Genomic DNA, 20,722 nt, shown 5'->3' on the forward strand with positions numbered 1-20,722 from the left:
ACATTTGGATGCTCAATTATATTGTATTGAGATAAATAAAGAGTGAATTTCCAAACTGGCCATGACACCATTCTAAGAAGCCCAAGTTGCAATTCCATGCATTTCAAGTTGTGTTCCAAATAATTTTAAAGGTCATAGCAGCAGATATGGGGCCCAGTTACACATTGTTCAGTTCCTTCTTTATCAGCTTGAGTTATTGCAATGCAGTTACACACACACACACACACACACACACACACACACACGCACTAGCAGTTCCGAACATCATACATATTCTACTATGAAATGGTTGGTTTTTCTGAGCAACAACATTCTCTGGACAATTAAGTTTACAATGTTATGATAGTAGGAAATGCACATCGTTATGTAAGGTTATATGATGATCAAACAATGGGTGGGCCATAACAAATCTTATTGATGTTAAGTGAGACCATTAACAAAGTGGGATGTATTATCTGCGAACACGGGCTGCAGCAGATGCAATAAAATTCAATGTGGATAACTCTGTTCTCAAGGAAAAGGCTAAGGCAATGGATGATGATCTTGAAGCCAAAAGGGCCCTGATGGTTTACTCCTTGGAAAATCAAGAAGAATGTATGGCCTGTGGAAGTTAAATAATATTTCTCTGAGTAATATTTGTAATATTGTCCATTATGAATCAATCTTTATGCTAACACTGATGGCAGTAATTGTGGAAAGTCCATTATGGTGGGAAGTGGGTTTGGTTGAATAGTTCATGCGAAAGATCTTGCAGAGGATTTGTACAAATGAGCCCTGTTTGCAGTGTGGGCAGATTTGGTTGATCAAATGTGAAGGCCAACCTGCCTCGATTTATCATAACTTTCTTGTAAATTTATTTCAATATTATAGCACTATAACAAGTATTGCTCTTTTATGCAAAAAAACAGAAAACAAAAATAATAAAAACAATACAAGTTTTTTTTTTAAAAATAAATAAATAAAGTAAACAAAAAAGAGGGGTGAAAAGGAAAAACAGAGACAATCATAGATCCAGAAAACATCAAGTACCCTGATTATATCTCCTAGCCAAAAAATGTAGGCTCTTTCACTCCTTAAAAGCCTTTTTGTAGACATTCCATGCCTGAGGAGCAGAACAACCTAATTTTCAGGGTAGAATCGTGGGCCCTGCAATACGATCTAATCAGTTGGATGCAGAATCCGGACCTCGCATGCATGTGCCCACGTGCAGATGTGTAGGGCTCTGTGTGCGTATGGAGAATGCAAATTCAAATGAAAAAAAAAAAAAAAAAAAACCATTTTCTCAATCTGATCTTCCGAAATGCAGACCCTATCTCCAGATCTAGCAAATCTCCATGAAAAAGGGAAAAAATATCCATAGAAATGAATTCAAACGCCTTGAGTCAATGAGCTTATTGATCAAACGCATAGTTCAAAAACGCATATAAACATGGAGAAACAGAATCATGTGGAGCAGTTCTTGTAAGCCTATAACACAAAGGTCAGCAGGTATCAAAAGATCATGAATGGGCCTTTCTGCCAAACGTTTGCGTGCTTGCAACATCACAAGAAGAAAAGAGAAAAAGCAATGACAGATGGAAGGGATTCTGGAATAAAAACAGCAAGAAGAGGAACAATCGGCGAGGAAATTCTTCAAGGATTCAGAGCTCTGGCGAGGAAGATCGCCCGTTCGAAAGAGGGAAGAGCCGTGTGTTTGGAAATCCCTCATCCGAAATGAGGTTATACTTTCCGATCCGACACTTGTGCGTTTACCATCATTTATAACATACAACATATTACCAGCCGTACATGTAAAGGACCATTTACTGGATGGTTAAGATAGTTTTATGTAATAATATACATATTACCCATCTACAACTAGACCCATTATTAAGTTAGTCTAGATAACCTTATATCATTACTACTATTGACATAAACGAGTCACCACATTTTTACAGAAAATGAAAAACTCACACACATTTCTAGTTAAAAATAACTTCAGTGTTGGATCTGGTACGGCTCAATGGCCATCATTATGTATCCACACCGTACATCAATTTCTAAACATTCTTAAAAGATGAAATTCAAAAATGATCTCTAAATAAAATCTCAGTTGAACCACAACACATTTTTAAAATAGAGATTGGACGTCCACCGTTAAAAACGGCTCTTTGGCTACGAATTAGTCCCGTGCATGAAAATAGCCACGTTTCAACCCAGTGAGCAGCAAAGATTAAGTGGACCACTGTAAAGAGGAATGGCATCCAATAAGCGCTTTCCTTAGTAAGGGAATACGCGCCACAATTACAATCCCAGCAATGAAGAACAATGAAATGTTTAATGTCAAAAAAAACTCCCTACATTCATGAATCACAAAGGCAAGTTTCCACATTCTCAATTCTACACTCAGAGGAGTGGTCGGCTACGTTCTAATAGTAATTTTTAGGTTAGTTATATTTCTTACTCTATTTAATTTTTTAACATGTAAAAGATTACAGTGAACCATGAAAGCATATATCTAACATGCTTGTGTGGATGTGTCATAAAGTCTAGCTTCTAAAAGTAGCCATTTTGGATGTTTTATATCTGTTTTTGTCCTGGCAGACATGTCAGTTTCCAGTTTATGTAGTTTTTCTTTCTTTAAATTAATAAATGCTTATGTTGTAATATGATTTCTAGTGTTTGATTGGTTGGTTTATTTAATTTTTGGCCTTGCTGCATCCAATGTGTATTCTTTTAGCCCCGGTGTGAGAATATGCGACGTCGTGTTTTGGTTCAGACGAACACTTGCAAAGCATGGTTGGATTCTGCATTGCCTCTAGCGAGACTTCCCAATTTCAGGCCGGAAATGATGAAGAGGTAGCTGATCTCACTCAATCAAATTGTGGACAATACGGTTGATCAAGAACAAGAATGACGAAGACGGACAAAGGTGACCAGTTATTGCTACCTACTTATTCAGACAATATAATAACACTGTTAGGTCATCATCTAAGCCTCGTCCCAATTAAATGGGGACAGCTACATGAATCATTTTTTGCTTTACCATTATTAGCAGGAGGTTATGGCATAAGTTTGACGAGTCGGGATCCTCTGTTATCCCGTAGACAGGGACTCTCTGATTGCCCAATCCTTATTGGTCCACGTCACAGCTAACTTAAAAAAAAAGAGTCCGGATCCTCCAAATTATTATGAGAAAAACCAAAGGAAAAAGAAAATTAAAAAAATACAGAAAAAGAAAACGAGAGAAGAAAAAACCAAAGGAAATGAAAGAAAATCCTCAGAGGGAGAAATCAAATGGCGTTTGCTTCCTTCTCCCATTTCTCTACTTTCAGAGGTCCCGAAAAAATCTCCAAATCCGAAACTTTAATTTCCAGCTCCAGATCTTATTCATATCCGTTGCTGGTCTCATCTCCCTTCACTCACCTTCGATCTCATCATCATCATCAAATCTCTAGAAGCTTATCTGCATCGGTCTCCACGCAGCAGCAGATCCGCATGAGCTCGGACGATCTTGTTTCTTCGATTCTTTCCAAGGTTTGATTTCGATCTCAGATTTCTCGATTGTCTGCTTGCATTCATTTCCTGTTCTTGAAAATTGCTGGATTTTTAAGCAATTTATGACGAATTTAGATCAAGAAGTAGGAAATGCTGATGGTTTTGAAGCGTATGCCTAATATGACGATTTTAAGTTTGATCTCGGCTGTTTAATACCGGGCGATCAATTGTTATGATCGTTGTCGTGATATCGGGTGGTATCTCATCCACTCTAGGGCCCATGATTTCGACTACCAGGATTATCAGGAATGTATGCCAGGTGTACGGTTGATGAGTTTCTACACCTGAGTTCACCATTTTGGAAATGATGGTGTCTCATTTACTGTAATGTGTGCGGCAATCCAGATCGTCCAAGTCACCAACCGACTTGGAGATGGCCCATAATCGAAAAATTACAATAATTTGATGATAGTTACTGTCCAATTTTTCCTTTTGAGTTGGGATAATGCACTATTTTACTTTTCACCGCTCATTGAATGAGTCTGGATTTTCTGTTATTCGGTAAACAGAGACTTCCTAATTGCCTAATCCTCATTGGTCCATGACACCGCTCACTTTATAAAAAAAAAAACTAAAAGAAAAATTCGGACTCCAAACTATTTAAAAAAAACTATAGGAAAAAAAACAGAAAAAGAAAACGAGAAGAAAAAACCCAAGGATCCAGACTCCACTCGTTGCTTCTGCTTAATCCTCGTAGCTGCATTTCTTTCTCAGGTTTTCTTAGAGAAACTTAATTCCATTTACCTTTTTATGTGTTTTTAATGTTAGATGATGAGTTTATAGGTTTGAATCTTTCAAATCCTCTTGGGTTTTAATCCAAAACACCAGTTCCTTCACTGGAATTGATATTAAATCTCAATGAAATTAAGTTTTGGATGTAAAACCAATAGCAATTTGTAATCTCTCTTATTGGTGATGGATTATATTGAAGTTTTCTTTGTGTCCAAGTTCCTAGAGCTTGTGGAGGCAAGCCGTGTGGCCAAGGAAGTCAAATACCCATTCAGGAACCTTCTCAGGCGATGCAACCACCTGCAGCTAATTATTGCTGTGGTTATGCTGGTCAGCCTCCCTCGTAAGTCTCTGCCTTAAGTATAAAACACCCACAACATATGATAAAATGGGTCATTTTCATAGCCATTGTGGGCATTTCGTAATAACCTGCTTGACCACAGATAATCATACAATGATTAACAGGGTGGGCTGTAGTTTGGTCTTGCTGGAAGCCTAATTTACAATTCCAACAGGTGGGTCTCACATTTCAACAATCTATTTTTTGGGCTGTTGAGTCTCACCATGTATTTCATTTATAGGTAGCCTATTTTACATGCATCCAAACGACCCCTTACATTAATCTTGTAATAATTGGGGCATCAATCTCTCTCCCGTGTAGTAGTATTAACAAAAGTACAAGTATTTACTATTTACAAATTACAACATAAGCATTCTAAGACCTTGGCTAGCCAAGTTCAATACTTCTTGTACGGTAGAAGGTTTGCTCATGCCATGCTTGTTATATAACGGTATTTTTCTGGTCCTTACATTTCTGTAGGTCAATTTATTTATGTCTCTATTGAGAGTAGACTTGTTAGAGGCAGGTCAATAAACCACTATAATGGTAGTAACAACCACTATCGAAATTGTTTAAACAAACTCAGTGCATGCATTAATGAGGTCAGGTGACTTGTCTGTTGATGTATAACCATGCTTTGATAAATTTTTGCAGTAGAGTTGGCTATCAAAAGTTCAGATGAGAATTCAAACAAGGAGCGATCAGAGAGGGTTTTCCAGATGACTAAAATTGATGATATGCAGGCCCCTCGTGACCTTTTGCTTGCAAAACTTTTATCAAGGTTTGATTCATCATCCTGAGTTGTTTGTAGTTTTGTTAACAACTTAAATATCTAAACATGTTTGTTGACAACTTAAATATCTAAATAGTTTTGTTGACAACTTAAATATCTAAATAGTTCCGTTGACAACTTTTATATAGGATTGCAACTACTATCATGTTGATCATATAGTTGTCTTTAGTTGTTTACATAGTACATTGCGTCTACACATGGGCATTATGTTAGATTTATCTGTCGTACTGCATCTCATGGCATGGATGCCTCTTTTATGCATGCGTACATTTTACTAATTAATGTTCCAAATGGGCATTATCATCATTTAAGACTCATCCAACTATGAACATGTTGTGGTCTGATAATTAAGCCAGTTGTCTCATTTACTTGGTCATACATGCCTCATTCAATGTCCTTCACAAAACAACCCAAAAACTAAAAAAATTAAAATTAAAAAAAATCAAGTGAAACAACCAAATCAGTGGCCAGCAAATGAAAGAATTATTGGGTTTTGATGTGTCAAATGTGTCCATTCCATACAGATGGACTATGATAAGGCAGTCCAATCTGTTGATATGATGGACCCACTGTAAATGGGCGATGCACCAAAAATCTGCCATAAAGCATTCATGTGAGCTTTAACTTACCCACCAATCCACATGTTCCACAAGTTTAGGTGCATCTTTCAATCCATTTTTCCCTAATTATTGAGTAGAATTGTTTCAATGATCTGATTTTAGAATTCTTAGTTACTTAATGGGCCTCTTTTGAATGTTTATAAGTTTGGAATGCTCCATATCAAGAAAAGGAAATTCACTTCCGAAGGACTTGTTCTGGTATTTGTAGGAGCAAGTTGTATGATGTTTGCATGACAGCTCATGAAATGTGTACTGGAACTAATAACTAGTTGAGATTGATGACTTGGATTATTAGAAGGCGTCCCAGTGTAGATAAGATAAATAGTTTTTTGTGTTTTTTTATAGGGTTGGAAAATTTTTAAATATAAATGAAATAAATGGTAGACATCATGTAAGAGAGTAGAATCTATATCAGAATAGGTACATGCATCTGTGGAAGTGATACAATTGATGGACTATGTGATGAGATTATACTTGATGCGTTGATATAATATTGTCCCAGTATGATGGGGTTACACTTGAGAATGTGATACAGTTGATGGACTAAGTGATGAGGTTACCCTTGAGGATATGATGTGGTTGTGTGATAGTGTGAAGTGGTTCCACTTGATAATATGATATGGTTGATAGACTATATGATGAGGTTGTGCTTGAGGATATGATATGCTTGTGTGACAATGTAATATGGTTCCACTTGAGAATGCGATATGATTGTCGTACTATGTAATAAGGTTGCACTGGAGGATATGATATGGTTGTGTGATAGTATGATGTGGTTACATTTGAGAATATGATATAGTTGATAAACCATGTGATTAGGTTGCACATTCGGATGTAATATGATTGTGTGACAGTGTGAAGTGGTTCCAAATTAAAGAATGTGATATGGTTGATAGACTATTTGCGCTTGAGAATATGATATGATTGTGTGAGAGTGTGATAAATGATCTCTACTTGGGAATATGATACGGTTGATGGACTATGTCATGACGTTGAATAACCCAAGGTTGTGTGACAGTGTGATCATGTTACACTTAAAAATATGATACAGTTGATGGACTATGTCATGAGGTTACAATTGAGAATATGATATTGTAGTGCAACAGTGTAATGAGGTTACACTTGAAGATATGATATGTGGTTGTGTGAGTGTGATGTGTCCACTTGAGAATGTGATACGGTTGATGGACAACGTGATGAAGTTGCACTTGAGGATATGGTATGGTAGTGTGATAGTGTGATGAGATATATATCCACTTGAGAATTTGATGTGATTGATGGACAGCGTGAGGAGTTTGCACCTGAGAATATGATATAGTTGTATGATAATGTGATGTGGTTACACTTGAGAATATGATATGGTTGATGGACTATGTGATTAGGTTGTACTTGAGCAAATCTAATCATACCATCAATGGTATTGTTTTTTCTAATTTTTCTTAAAAAGGAATTTTTTTGAAAAATTGATAAGAAATAAAAATAATAACTCATATGATCACTATCTGGATGTCTTTATCCTCTCTATAATTACTTTAGATTATTTCAGCAAATTTTTTTTTCTATTTACATCTTTTCTTTCTTTCCTTCTATAGTTGTATAGTATAGAGTTAAAAGCCAACCTAATCTAGCTATACTTGTATTTGTGAAGGTAAGTGCTTTCATGTAGCAGCCGTTTCTTAGAATTTGGTCCGTGTCACCTTATATATTGGCATGCTGTAAAATCCATTTCCATTAATCAATGCACTTCCTGGCAATTACTCTTAGTATATGGTCCGGATGGTATTTGTTCATGAGTTTGAATTGCTTGTCCTAACAGGTGCACAAGTTGCGATGGATTGGACTTCTATCTTGAGAAAACACCATGATTTCAGGTAGTTATTATTATAATGGAAAGTTAAAAAATTAAGAGAGAGAGAGAGAGAGAGAGAGAGAGAGAGAGAGAGAGAGAATGAATTCATGGAAAGAAATGTTCTCTATCATCAGGGCTGCTTGCATCGGGTTTGATATAAAAATCATCGCCAACTTCAAAGAAAGACAAATAGTATCAGCGGCCACAGATTGCAACTTGGATTTAAACAAGGTTCCTGGTACCATCAACAATGCTAACAGAATCCTCTAGGTTAGAAACATAACCGTCTTCCTCTTCTTTCTCTACTCGTCATTTTCAAAAGTTAGGTTCACCATAATCTAACGAGAAAATTTAAACATTTCAGCACAACAAGTATGATGTTTTATACACATTCTCTTGAATTCAAAATAGCTACTTAAATAGAATTGCAAAAGAAAGCCTATCCAAAATAGCTACCTAAGAATGTATTTACCACCTTATAAACCCAAAAAAATTCCCTTTATTCTTTTACAGAGCTCTTCCCTTGCCAAGTCAAACTGACTCATGTGAAGAAGGCCCTTTAGCAATTTCTTACTTGGATCTCGTGTGTGTGTGTGTGTGTGTGTGTGTGTGTGTTTATTTTTTAATTTTTTAAAAAAGTGGATTTGGGGCCTTTGGCAACCTGCAAGGGAGTGATAGTTTCTCTGCATTTGGTGGTAGCAATGCCATGGGAATAAAAAAAACCATCCGACCTTTTCACTCAAATGAGAAGATAGAAGGTCTCAGACAAGATTCGCAGTTGAAAACCAGGTAACCAATGTTACTTTTACTTGGAATCAATGATACTGGTACCCATATTGGTGTGGGTAGTGTCTGTTTTTATTTTTATGGAACTGAAGCTGCAGTGTTCTTCTAAACATCAAATCTTCTAGTTTTTGTGTTGATGATGTCATTCCTATGGAAGTTATTCCATGAAAGATTCTCCATGGATCGTTTGTGTCTTTGTATCAGTTGTAATTTAAGCTTTTGTTTCATTTATTCATTTTGATGGAGAGAGTGATAAGGATGTGTCTAAACTTGTGTCTGATTTTGAGGCATACATGTCCTAGTCTGGTTTATTAAAGCTTATATCTGTAGAGCATAGCAATGATACTTAAATACCATCTTCTATGCATTCATGGTAATGAGTGGGTCTTCTTTACTAGAAAAGATAGCCCATAGCACATGCATTAACTGGAACATATACCATCAAATGGCTATTAGCTGTGTAACCCATGCAAGCAAGCCTGCATGTTGAATTGGATGGTAAGCCTCATGGCATGGGTTGGCTTCTATAATGTGTTTTCATCTGCTAGATGGTGTATCATGATATACAAACAACACTTGCTTCTATATGGTAGTCAATGCACAATGTATATTGTTTTCATGGTAGCATGACATCTTTCTCAAATTTTGATATGCTGTGCACATTCAAGCACCTTCATCTTTAATTTTTTCAATAGACTGCCATGGTTTATTGTAAACTTTAGGGCAAGCTGTGTATTGATGTATGGTTTTTGTGTTCTTTAACAATATTTAGTGGCAATTTTCTTGCTCTTCCAAGCAAAAGGAAGCTGCCTCAAGCCCAGATGCATCTGTGAAAATCTCTGCTTTCCCAAACAACTCACTAACTCTACCTTCTTCTTCTTTTTTTTTACTTTTCTAATTGCAATTGTATTTGCAGGCGGTCCACATGTGAAAATCTCTGATTTTGTGGGGCCTATTACAGATGACCCATGTACAAAAATCTTCTATATTGAAATACCAGATCCCTTTAATTGGCCAACAAATAGATTCTAATAATGAAAAAGGGAAACATGTGAAATGACCCTTTATTTAGTGCTATTTTAGTTAAATGACCTGTGCATAAGATAATTGGTTGTTTATCCAAAGATTCTTATGGGGACCTGAACTTACAATGGTTTGACGGTCTTCATTCTGCTCAATGTGGACTGGGTTTTCCACACTTTCCAAATAGAACCTGACAGCTCAATGGACAAGAAACAATCTCCAACCAAGAAGTTTCAATTCACATGGAACATAAACTATGCCTTAGCTTGACCTTTGTGATGTTAGGAACTAGGTTTAAACTCCACCGGAAGAGAGTCGACTCAATTTCACTAGAGAATGTGCTTCAGAGTCGTGCTCCCACTTTGTTTCCTAGGCTTTTAACACTTGCTACCATTTTGAAAGAAACCAATGTAGCCCAACTTGTTGAGAGCAAAACCTTTTTTGTTGCCTCAATATACCTAATGGGACTAATTCAAATAATCATTAGCATGATTAAACTGGAATTTTGACAGATTGAGAACAGACCAAAAAATAAAATAAAAATGAAGCCTGTATTATATTCCCTCCTACATAGCACATTCGAAAGGGACTCATCCTTATTTCCAAAATTTCTGTATGCATGATCAAGTGGATTTCCTTGTGGAATCTTTCCACACTTCAAATTATTAATACATTTCATAACTTGTACCACGTAGAGTGCTAGTTGAGAAGGGAATGCTTGTGTTTGTTTTCTTTTGAAGGATGAATTTTATTATATATATATATATATATAAAAGCCCAAAGGGCGAAATGAGAAAACAGACAACAAAACAGACCAACAGAAAAGAAAAACTAAAAATACAACACCTCAACCCCCAACTTAGTCACCCCACTCCCTAATCATGAAGAACAATCAGTTAACTATAAAAACCTAGCAATGACTATTATCCCTGAAACATCTTTCATTCCTTTCCCACCATATGCCCCTCAAAGCTGCCAGCAATGCTATAAGCCATTTCCATTTGTCGGATGAAGAGGGGAAGCCAACATGCCAGGCCATAAAGAGCCGACTCAAAGAGAAATGCTAATAGGATGCTTTCCCAAACCCCTGCCACAAAGGTATGTAGTTGTAAGCATACTACCTACTGACAAATCTCATTCTACAAAATTTCTTAAATTTACCAATTTCTCATGAGATTTTTAGGTTTCACTTAAGGGCCTGTTTTCATCATGCAAGTTGGGATGATGGCATTGGAATCTTTTGGTGTATAGCTGTTATATTTGAGCATTTAAACAATTTGAACTTGGATGCGGATGGATCTATGTCAACCTCTGCAGGTAGAAACTTTATTTCTGAAAATGCATATGAAGATGTCATTAGTCAGATGAAGGATTTATCTGTTGAAGCTGGTGGGAAGGGCACTTCCAAGAAAGAACTCAATAGTCAGCACAGCCTTTTCTATGATATGATGGAATGCATTGAGGTTAGTACTCTTGTGAAGTGATTTTGAATGTTTGACAGATATACTGTAAGTGTATTTTTTATTTCTTTCGCATCGATAAATGCTAACTGATGCTCTCTTCATGAAAGTGGATGAAATTGTTGGTCCTGAAGGTACTGAAAAGGCAACTGTTCCTGTTGAATATGTCTCACCTTCTTCCAATGCTCAGCCCACAACTACACAAGATAGCGCCTTTGTTCCTACTTCACTTCGCATGGTAAGTGTGGCACTTCACTTTTTCCTTACCACATGGTTCTGATGATCTACATGGTTCTCTTTTTTATACCATTCTCTTGCTCATGGTCTCTAATAACCTAGAGTTGTTCCTGACTCTTTCAAGTTTTGTAGTATTATACAAGAAAAGAGATTCATACTTCTATCCTGCATGGGCATTTTTACTCCATTTGTACTCATAATTGTTCTAAGAGCACTCCACAAGAACATTTTTTGTGCAGGTGACTGCAACATACCCGCTAATGCAACTCTCGTCTACGACATTCTTTTCGTTGGAATTTACAAATGAAGATCCAACAACATGGAGAGATTTTGTGGCATTGGGTAAGATGAGAAGGCCACTTAGGTGTGATGGTAAGCTTCTTTTGTTGTGGTTCTTTTATCATGAAATTGAACTTTACCCACTATTTCGTTAATGGTGTAGGGTACTAAGAAGCATTAATCTGACCTAATATGATGCCAATGGTAAAGGTTTAGAGCAGTGGGAATGAAGATTGATCATGGAGATATGAAATAGCCGTTGAACATCTGGTGCTTGAGATTGGTGGATAAATCTGTGGTATGGAATTTCACAATGTTGTGCTTGATTCAATTAGATGAACAGTCGTGCAACCAATGCGTAGAGAGATATCAGGTGCCAACAAGCTCAGCGTGTTGCGGTCTGGATCAACATCGGTCTCAGAGCCCTCAATCCCATCACTTCAAATCTGACAATGGTTGTTGTTTTGCACAATTCATGCACCATGTAGGTGTTGAAATCACATATAAAATGTATTGTAGAATACTATTGGTATAAAAGTATTTTGGTCTGTTTCTGACAATTACTAGAAAGACACCAAGGTAGTGTATTTAAAATTCGAACACCTGACCTGCCTAATATGCAGATTGTTTTTTGTGCAAGGCTTAGGGATTGTTTGGGTGCCACTGAGAATTGGGTTTTAGATCAGCTGGATGCCCTCATATCTGCTAATTTTGTTCCTATATTCTGTTCATCCTGACCTGCCTAAGAACATGTTTTATTCATTCTGTTGTTCATGAAGGCAATAATTAAGGTACCAATACTGATAAGCCTTTCTCATTTGGTCCCAGCACTCGACGTAGACTTGTGAAGGAGAAAGTCATGGTGAACAAGGTTGAAAAATTGTTGGATGTCTTTTCCCAAGTCATGTTTTCTTCAGGTATAAGTAATGTTTCTGGAAATTTTGTATCATGAAATTTCTTGGATATGAAATGTGGTTGCTTTTGAAATTTTGATTGAGTGCAAAAAAACACAGTTTTGCACATTGCTACATTCTATACTCAAGTGACGTTGTTCCCTGATTTGTTGCTCTATTACTTCACTGTATCTGTACACTTGAACCAGAGGCCTTCAACAAAACAACATTATCTTTCTGATTATATTCCATTACATTATGAATGGTTGCATTGCATTGTGAGAAGCTCAACATTAACAATTTATTAGCATTGGCTGAAGAGAGTGAAGGAGGCAGCCTTTGCTTTAAGTTGTTTAAATGTGTGCATGATATAAATGCCTGAGATGGATATTGGACATAAAAACTTAATTTAGAAAAAGGGATTGTCCTTGTTTCACTATTCTTGTTTGATTTTATCCTCTGATGTAAAATACGCCAGTGACTTCTTCCTTTTATTTCAGAACCCTTCCAAGACCTGGATAGAAATTTTCAAAAGGTTCTCATTCTGTCTCTTGAAAGTGCTTGGATTATTTCCATACACTTTATCTTGCTTGCTAATATGGTGAAAATTTATGTATTTGCATTATCTAAAACTAATTATGGACATAATTGCCAAGATATGCAGCATGCAACATGCGTTTTTTCTTCATTGCCTAAAATTGTTCATTTGAAGAGTGTCTGCCAAGGCATGGTGCTGAATTCATTGCAGCGCCCCCATTTTATGATTATACCCATCCAAAATATGGTATTCTCAATCTTGCCACAAAGCTTCCTAAGGGTTGCTTGAAGCCTGACCTAGGACCGAAAACATACATTACATATGGATCCTGTAAGGAGCTTGGGAGAGGTGATTCAGTGATGAAACTGCATTGTGATGTCTGATGTGGTATGTATATTGTCAATCCTGTAGACTTATAACTTCATTTACTGTTGCACAACTCACTCTCTCTCTCTCTCTTGTGTTTTGTTTTGCTAAACTAATATAGTTTGTGTATATCTTTAGTTTGCCTTTGTAGTCCACAATCACTTTTCATCTGACACAATTTCACTTGTTAAATGGCTCTCTGTATTCCTTAAACTTGTCTACCTCATTCCTTGTTACTCATCGCTATTGGATTATATGCAGACATCCCTAGTTTTCCACTTATTGTCATGCTAGTGACATTGCCTACTGTTTGGTAGTTATTCCAGGATTGCTACTGTTGGCTTTAGAGTAATATGCACTTGGATCAAACCATAGTTCAAGACTCTAGTTACTTCATAGTCAATAGCTGGCCTCGGTATTTTGAAAATATAGCAACATTTTTCATGAATTTCCATGGCTCAAACTTGCCACCGTGAGGATTGAGGGTTTTGATTGCCTCGACCGGGATAGGCGATAGTGTTTAAGGGCATTTTTTCTCATATCTAGTTGCATTGCATTGGGGTTGATCTTAGCATGTGTTGCTAGATCTTTTACCATCATGTATTCATTGGTTTCTTTTATTGTTGAATCATTGAAGGCTATTATCGAATCTATCATTTTTAGATGAGTTGATATATCAGGGCATGTACTAGCAATGGTAAGAGACACCATTTTTATGTCATCTTTTTTAGATGGACATTAGCTACGAATATTAACCGTAGCTTTTAATACAGAACCCGTAGCAACTAGCTAATTCTGTCTATAGCTACGGATCTAGGCCAACTTTTAGCTACAAATTTTCATACTTTGCTACGGGCTAAAACCGTAGCTATTAGTATTTTAGTTATAGTACCACTTGGCAAGGCATGTTGGTGCATATTCTTGCAATGGAGTTAAGAATCAATCGAAATCAAACCTTATGGACCAAAAGACAGTTCTTGTGAGCAAATAGAAATAATATTGGTTGACATTATCTATAATCTCAGCAATGTTAGGAACATTAGGTGAAACATTACTTGAAAATTGCACGACACTGATAAGATTATCTCGCCTTCCAATTAACAAACTCGCTGCCTCAAATGTGGACCTCTGGTGATTTTTTATTTTCAATGGTCATTCGTATTTCTACTGTTAGGCATCATCTATAGTATCTTCTAGACGGATCATCCAGATTCACCATCTATACAGCCAGTTGCGAATGGTGGTGAGTGTCAATGGACACAATGTTTGATTAGATTGAACTTCAAAAATTCAATTCAGTAAAGTCCAAATAACATAAGCAGGGCTAGCTCCACTCTATTCATAGCAAAAGGCACACTCCAATTTGAAATATACGGAATTCTAGTCAGCATTATGGTTGTTATCATGAATAAAAATGTCATCACCCCTTAAAAAAAGAATGAACTTATTAAGCAAGGAAGAGTAAATTTCTAGACACTCTTCAAATAACGAGAAGAAAAAACAGAGTAAGAGGACTAAGAGGCATTAAATTAAAGATTTGATTATTCTCTCTCTCTCTCTCTCCTCCCTTTCAGTTTAACAAGAAAGCCATCAACCTTAATTGCTCCCTTCCACATCACACTCTCACACAACCATATCATAAATCCTCAAGTACAGTCTCATCATATAGTCTATCAACCGTATCACATTCTCAAGTGGAACCACTTCATATTGTCATACAATCATATCATATCCTTAAGTTTAACATCATCATATAGTCCTTCAATCATATGGCATTATTCAATTTGGAACCACTTCACACTGTCATACAACCATATCATATCCTAAAGTGCAACCTAATCATATAGTTCATCAACCTTATCAGATTCTCAAGTGTTACCACATCGTACTATCACACAACCATATTATATTTTCAAGTGTAACCTTATCACATAGTCCATTATCGTATCACATTCTCAAGTGAAACTACTTCACACTGTGTAACACCCTGGATTTTTCCCAACCTGGAATTAGACGTGGGCAATGAGTCGATCATAACACCCTAATTGACTTCTCAGAACTCAATCCTAAAGCCTCAAATCCACTTTCAACCCATTTCCTTCAAAAATCTCACCTTTCACCACCTTATTCTTCAAATTTTCCAAGTGCTTTCATATTAGATACTAATCCTAAAGTTTAAATGATGAAGAGTAATACTTAAACTAAAACTTACTATAAATGGTAAATACATAAATAAAATGGGCTTTTGACCATTAACCATTTTAGAATCTCATAATATAAATAGGTTATTTGGATAGATTAGCTTCTCCTACCCCAAAATCATATATTGCATGTCGCGTAACCCATTCCAGATTGAAAGATGCACCCGTTTCAAATCTCGGATCGGTGAAACCACATCAAACAGACTCGGGGGCCCAAACGACGCAAATCGGGGGGACCCGAGGTGGGTCCCACACATTCCTGGCACCCCCGGGGGGGGGATGGAATTGCCTCATTGGCCAGCGGGCCTGGCGGGCTGCAGCGCATCGGGCGGCCCGTTTTCTACCTTTTTTCTGCATTTTTTGTCCAAGTTCAAAAAGTCATATCTCCCTCCTTATAACTCTGATTTAGGTGATTCAAAATTCATATTGAAGATAAATGAGTCTAGTTTAGTATAAAAATAAGTGAAAAATATAATAAAATATTTAATATAGTTAAAAGTAGGTCATTGTGAAAACTGTCTGAAAATTATTCGTTAGACAGCTGCTGCTACTTCTGGAATTTTTAGAATTTTTCTACAACACGAAATCTCATGAAATTTGGTGGAGATGAAGTAAAATTGATGATGAACTATTAAAAAAATAATTAAAATAATATACTAACCAAAAAAGGGGGCATAGAATTTCCCTAGGACCTTATTCTGTCATAATTAGGACGGAGTTTGGTTAAGTACTGAACTAAACAATCGATGGATTTAGCTTGAACCACTTTCTGTACGAACTACAAGACCCAAAAATAGTAGAATTACTAACTCAATAGTACCTAAAATCTAGGATCAATCTCAAAGCCCAGTTGCTCTCGAGAGCATCATGAAACTTCGTATCGGACCTGTACCGCACGTCGAAAGTCTGATTTCCCCGAAACTATATGGTTAAGACTGCCTTGCTGGACCCGACAACCACCTTGAAAATCAAGTCCTAATAGTACCCCGAAATGCACAACTTGAGCCCGGAGCGAAGTGTATGAGAAACGTGAATATCTTTAGGAAATGAACTAAACTAAAGTGAATTGAGTCGGTTCACTTGCAGGCCAAATCTAAGGATTCTGATCGTCAGAATTTGACCCAATTATACCCTCGGATCAGGAAAAATTTTCAACACATGTCAGTGTACTTGTAACCCTAATCGAGTACCGGTGACCGTTGAACTGAAATTAGTGCGCCACGGTCGATCTATAAACCCGATCAGACCGACAACTTTGCCTGACCTGAATCCATTGTCAGGGAGCTTAAGTCCGACCACATGTAGAAAAGGAGCCTCCAGAACAGCTCCGTTGGACCGAAACAGCCTGTATTTGGCTATAACCTAAGTATACTATGGCCCTGGGGCCATTCCCATCAGTTCTGGGCCTATATAAAGGGCTTAAACCCCCTCTCTCTCTCTTTCCATACGAATTTGGAAAACCCTAAGGGAGAGAAGAGAGAAAAGAGAAGGAAAGGGAAAGAAAGTGAGGGTAAGAGTTGGAGTTCGTTCCTGGGATTAACTCCCGCCGCTCCACGTGCTTAACCACCATTCTTGTATCACTATACGGGCGATTCCGATTCCGTTCTTAGGTAAGAAAACCTAACTCTAACCTGTTTTAGGGTTTCAAATAGTGTAAGTGATGAAATAGCTAACCTATTTCATGCTATAGGTTGCCGTTGTGCCGTAGACAAAGACGTAATGTTCAAACCGAGCTCGGTACGAGTTTACCGGTGAAAGGTGTGGACTATAAACATTTAGGTTATGGTTTTCAAGGCTTTCAATGTCGGTTAATGATTCATAACTGATTTGGGTGTCATTTCACATGCTAAATGTGAAGATTCCTTCGCTTTACGGATATATATGAACTATATCGTGTATAGTGTATCCCATGTGTTAGTTGAAATGACTGGATTCATATGGAATCTAGATTTGTGCTTGCCATGATTAATTGTCATGGATATGGGGTTGTTGTATGTGTGACAACTCCTTGGCGAAAGGACTTGCCCTAATTCATGTTATGGCCAACATACGTCATGTATGTTATAGTGTGTAGTCTAAGTGTTTGTTGAAATGACTGAATGAATATGGATTCATGATTTGTGCCTGCCATGTGTATGAAATGTAAGAACATGATTGATGTGTATTAGACAACTCCTCGGTGAAAGGATTTGCCCTATTATATGTTGAAATCAACATACTTCATGTATGTCGGTTATGTGTAGTCTAAGTGTTTGACAAAATGCCTGAATGAGTTGTTGCTAGATGAACTGTAGTTAATAAGGTTGTTGAGATAGGATTCTCAACTACCTTAGCTATGTATATAAATTCCTTCAAGTAGCAGTAAATCTATATGGTGTGTTTGAGTAGAATAGGTATATGTAAAATGGCATGTTATATGTGTTTCATTATATTTTTAAATGTTATCCATGGTTGCAATGGTTGTCAAGTGTTGTATGATTATCACATGTACATATTTCTTACATCGTAATGTGTTTAAGACTAAGGTATAGTCCAGGCAATCGGTAATAGTTCCTGACTAGGTAGTTGAGGTTGTTTTGCAACACAGGACGTGTTCGATGAATCCGAGCCGTACTTCGGTTTTCGACAGTGGTTAGGCTACACGGAGTGGTTACGCACTTCATGTCGATCAACTCGATGTGCGCTCGTACCAATCGAGCTCGTCAAGTAACCCAATTGACCCAATGTATGTTCACCATGTATGGACACTACTGCTTGAATCTAAGGTACCAAACTCACCAGTGAAAACCCGTTAAACCATGGTACCTCGATCTGCTAAGACTCATGAGCCGAGCATGGTGGTATGGGACACCGTGGTCGAGCTGTCGGCCTAGGCCGGGGTGACGAGCCCATCCATAGTGACCAGTGAGCAACACCGCCTCGTGAGCCGAATACGGTGGTATGTGACACTATATTCGACCTATCGGCCTACACTGATCAGGTGACGAGCCCTTTGTAGTGACCTCGAGCATACTCTGAGATTGCATTGAGGCGACGAGTCTTTCCATAGCAATTAAAGTATAAACTAGGCCTACACCGATCAGGTGACGAGCCCTTTATAGTGACCTAGAACCGCAACATTGTATGAGATTTGCTAGGATTGACGACCCTAGAATGGATCATTGTTTGGGAATTGATACAAGGGAGGTACCTTAGCTTCCCAATCCTGCTGTATGAATAAACCTAAGTAAGAAACCTGGCTAATCACGTGCATGCACTGCATTATGTGTGCCGTTGGTGTAGCAGGTCAAGCACTGAAGAAGTGTTTCATACCGTGATCATGAGATGAAGTTGAGGGAGCGCAGGCGAGGGCATGCATCATTATTTCATATCATTTTTGCATTAACAAGAGTACTTAGGACCTGATTGTTGTATTGTGTTATCATTACTGCTTGATTGAATTGATAATATGTTAACCGTTGCTTTATTGTTCCACTGAGCTGATCACTCACTTCCACGTTACAGGATGGTGTTTTAAATACCCACCAGACTCTGTTGTAGTTTTAGAGGATGACACAACTTATGAGACAGAGCCAGGCTTTGCGGATGATGAGAAGGCGTTCTCCTATATGCAGCTGGCAGGTGGGTTTATGTAGGCCTGGATTTGCGCAGACGGGGCTATAGGGGCATGGATAGATGGCACGACACTTCATTATTTTGTTTATTTTGGAAACACACTTGTAATTATTTAACTTGGTGACGTTCATACTCCGAAGGCTTACACTCACTTATACTGTTTATATATGTATCACAGTTTTCCACTTGTGTTGTTTAAATACCTTTGGAGTATGACATGTTGTTTTAGCTTAATCTCACTCATGTTTAATGCACTAATACGGACAACATTAAATCATCATTTCTATGTTACATAAGTGATGCGTTGGAACTCGGGAGTTGAGTCTATGCTCGACCCCCGATTTTTAGGGTGTTATACACTGTCACATAACCATATCGTATCCTCAAGTGCAACCTAATCACATAGTTCATCAACCGTATCATATTCTCAAGTGTAACCTCATCACACTATCATACTACCATATCACATCCTTAAGTGCAACTTCATCATGTAGTCCATCAACTATATTACATTCTCAAGCAAAACTACTTCACACTATCATACAACCAATCATATTCATCATATGGTCCATCAGCTATATCACATTCTCAAGTATAACCACATCACACTACGACACTCATATCATATTCTCAAATGTAATCTCATCACATTGTCCATCAACTGTTTCACACTCTCAAGTGTAACCTCATCACATTACACACTACCATATCACATGCTTAAGTACAATCTCATCACATAACACTACAGGAAAAACGACCTACATCGGTAGTCAAAAATGCCAGTAAAAGTAAAAAAAAAAAAAAACTACTGGTAAAAGTTATTGTGGTGGCTAGACAAATGTAAAAAAATGGGGCATCGCTAAATCTTTTGCCGACAGCTAGCGGCCTTTTCCAGTGCTTCTACTGGTCCCTGGAAAATCCTGAGAAAGTGCCAGCAAATCCTTAAAAAAACACATATAAATTTAAAAAAGAGGCGGTAAATCCCTAAAAAAATGTCTTTTAAAGTATGCTATAGCGCCGTATGGACCTACCGAATCACCACATTTGGCCCGATGAACAACTTGTAAAATTCTCCTGACCAAAACGTCAATATATGTGCTTGTCGCTGGTTTAAAAAAATTATTTTATTTTGTTATTTATATTTGATTTAAACAATATCTTCTATGGCTACGAATTAAATATAGTATGTGTACCTAAAATATATAGCTACAGATTATATTTGTAGCTAAAAGTACGCTGAACTGACCAATAGCCACGGTTTGTAGATAGTTGGCTACGGTTAATAGCTGTAGCTAATGCATTTAAAAAAAAATTATAATAATGCATGGTGTCTAATACATTCCCTGATAAAAAATTATAATAATGGTCTCATATCTGAATTTTAAATCTCTATATGATAGGTGGGCACCACAAAAACAACGGGCCTCACCTATCATTTAAGAAACTCTTAAGAACA

At 37.3% G+C, this 20,722-nt stretch overlaps 1 protein-coding gene and 1 long non-coding RNA gene across 2 annotated transcripts; both read left to right on the forward strand.

Moving 5' to 3' along the window:
• Nucleotides 1-698: 698 nt before the first annotated feature.
• LOC131253934 (uncharacterized) lies at nt 699-943 on the forward strand. Its single transcript, XR_009175364.1, has 2 exons — nt 699-761; nt 794-943. It is a non-coding gene; the product is annotated as an uncharacterized LOC131253934 (long non-coding RNA).
• Nucleotides 944-10,320: 9,377 nt separating this feature from the next.
• LOC131253181 (uncharacterized) lies at nt 10,321-11,402 on the forward strand. The gene is made up of 3 exons (XM_058254062.1): nt 10,321-10,775; nt 10,861-11,140; nt 11,248-11,402. The coding sequence occupies exons 1-3, from the start codon at nt 10,705-10,707 to the stop codon at nt 11,377-11,379; spliced, it is 483 nt and encodes a 160-aa protein (XP_058110045.1). The 5' UTR covers nt 10,321-10,704; the 3' UTR covers nt 11,380-11,402.
• The last annotated feature ends 9,320 nt before the right edge of the window (nt 11,403-20,722 follow it).

The sequence above is a fragment of the Magnolia sinica genome, chromosome 8 (assembly GCF_029962835.1).
Source record: "Magnolia sinica isolate HGM2019 chromosome 8, MsV1, whole genome shotgun sequence".
Lineage (NCBI taxonomy): Eukaryota > Viridiplantae > Streptophyta > Magnoliopsida > Magnoliales > Magnoliaceae > Magnolia > Magnolia sinica.

Coding starts and splice junctions, on each gene's coding strand:
- LOC131253181 (XM_058254062.1), top strand. CDS start 10,705: ATGCCAGGCCATAAAGAGCCGACTCAAAGAGAAATGCTAATAGGATGC. Junction 10,776..10,860: donor CCCAAACCCCTGCCACAAAG/GTATGTAGTTGT, acceptor TGAGATTTTTAG/GTTTCACTTAAGGGCCTGTT. Junction 11,141..11,247: donor ATATGATGGAATGCATTGAG/GTTAGTACTCTT, acceptor TCTTCATGAAAG/TGGATGAAATTGTTGGTCCT.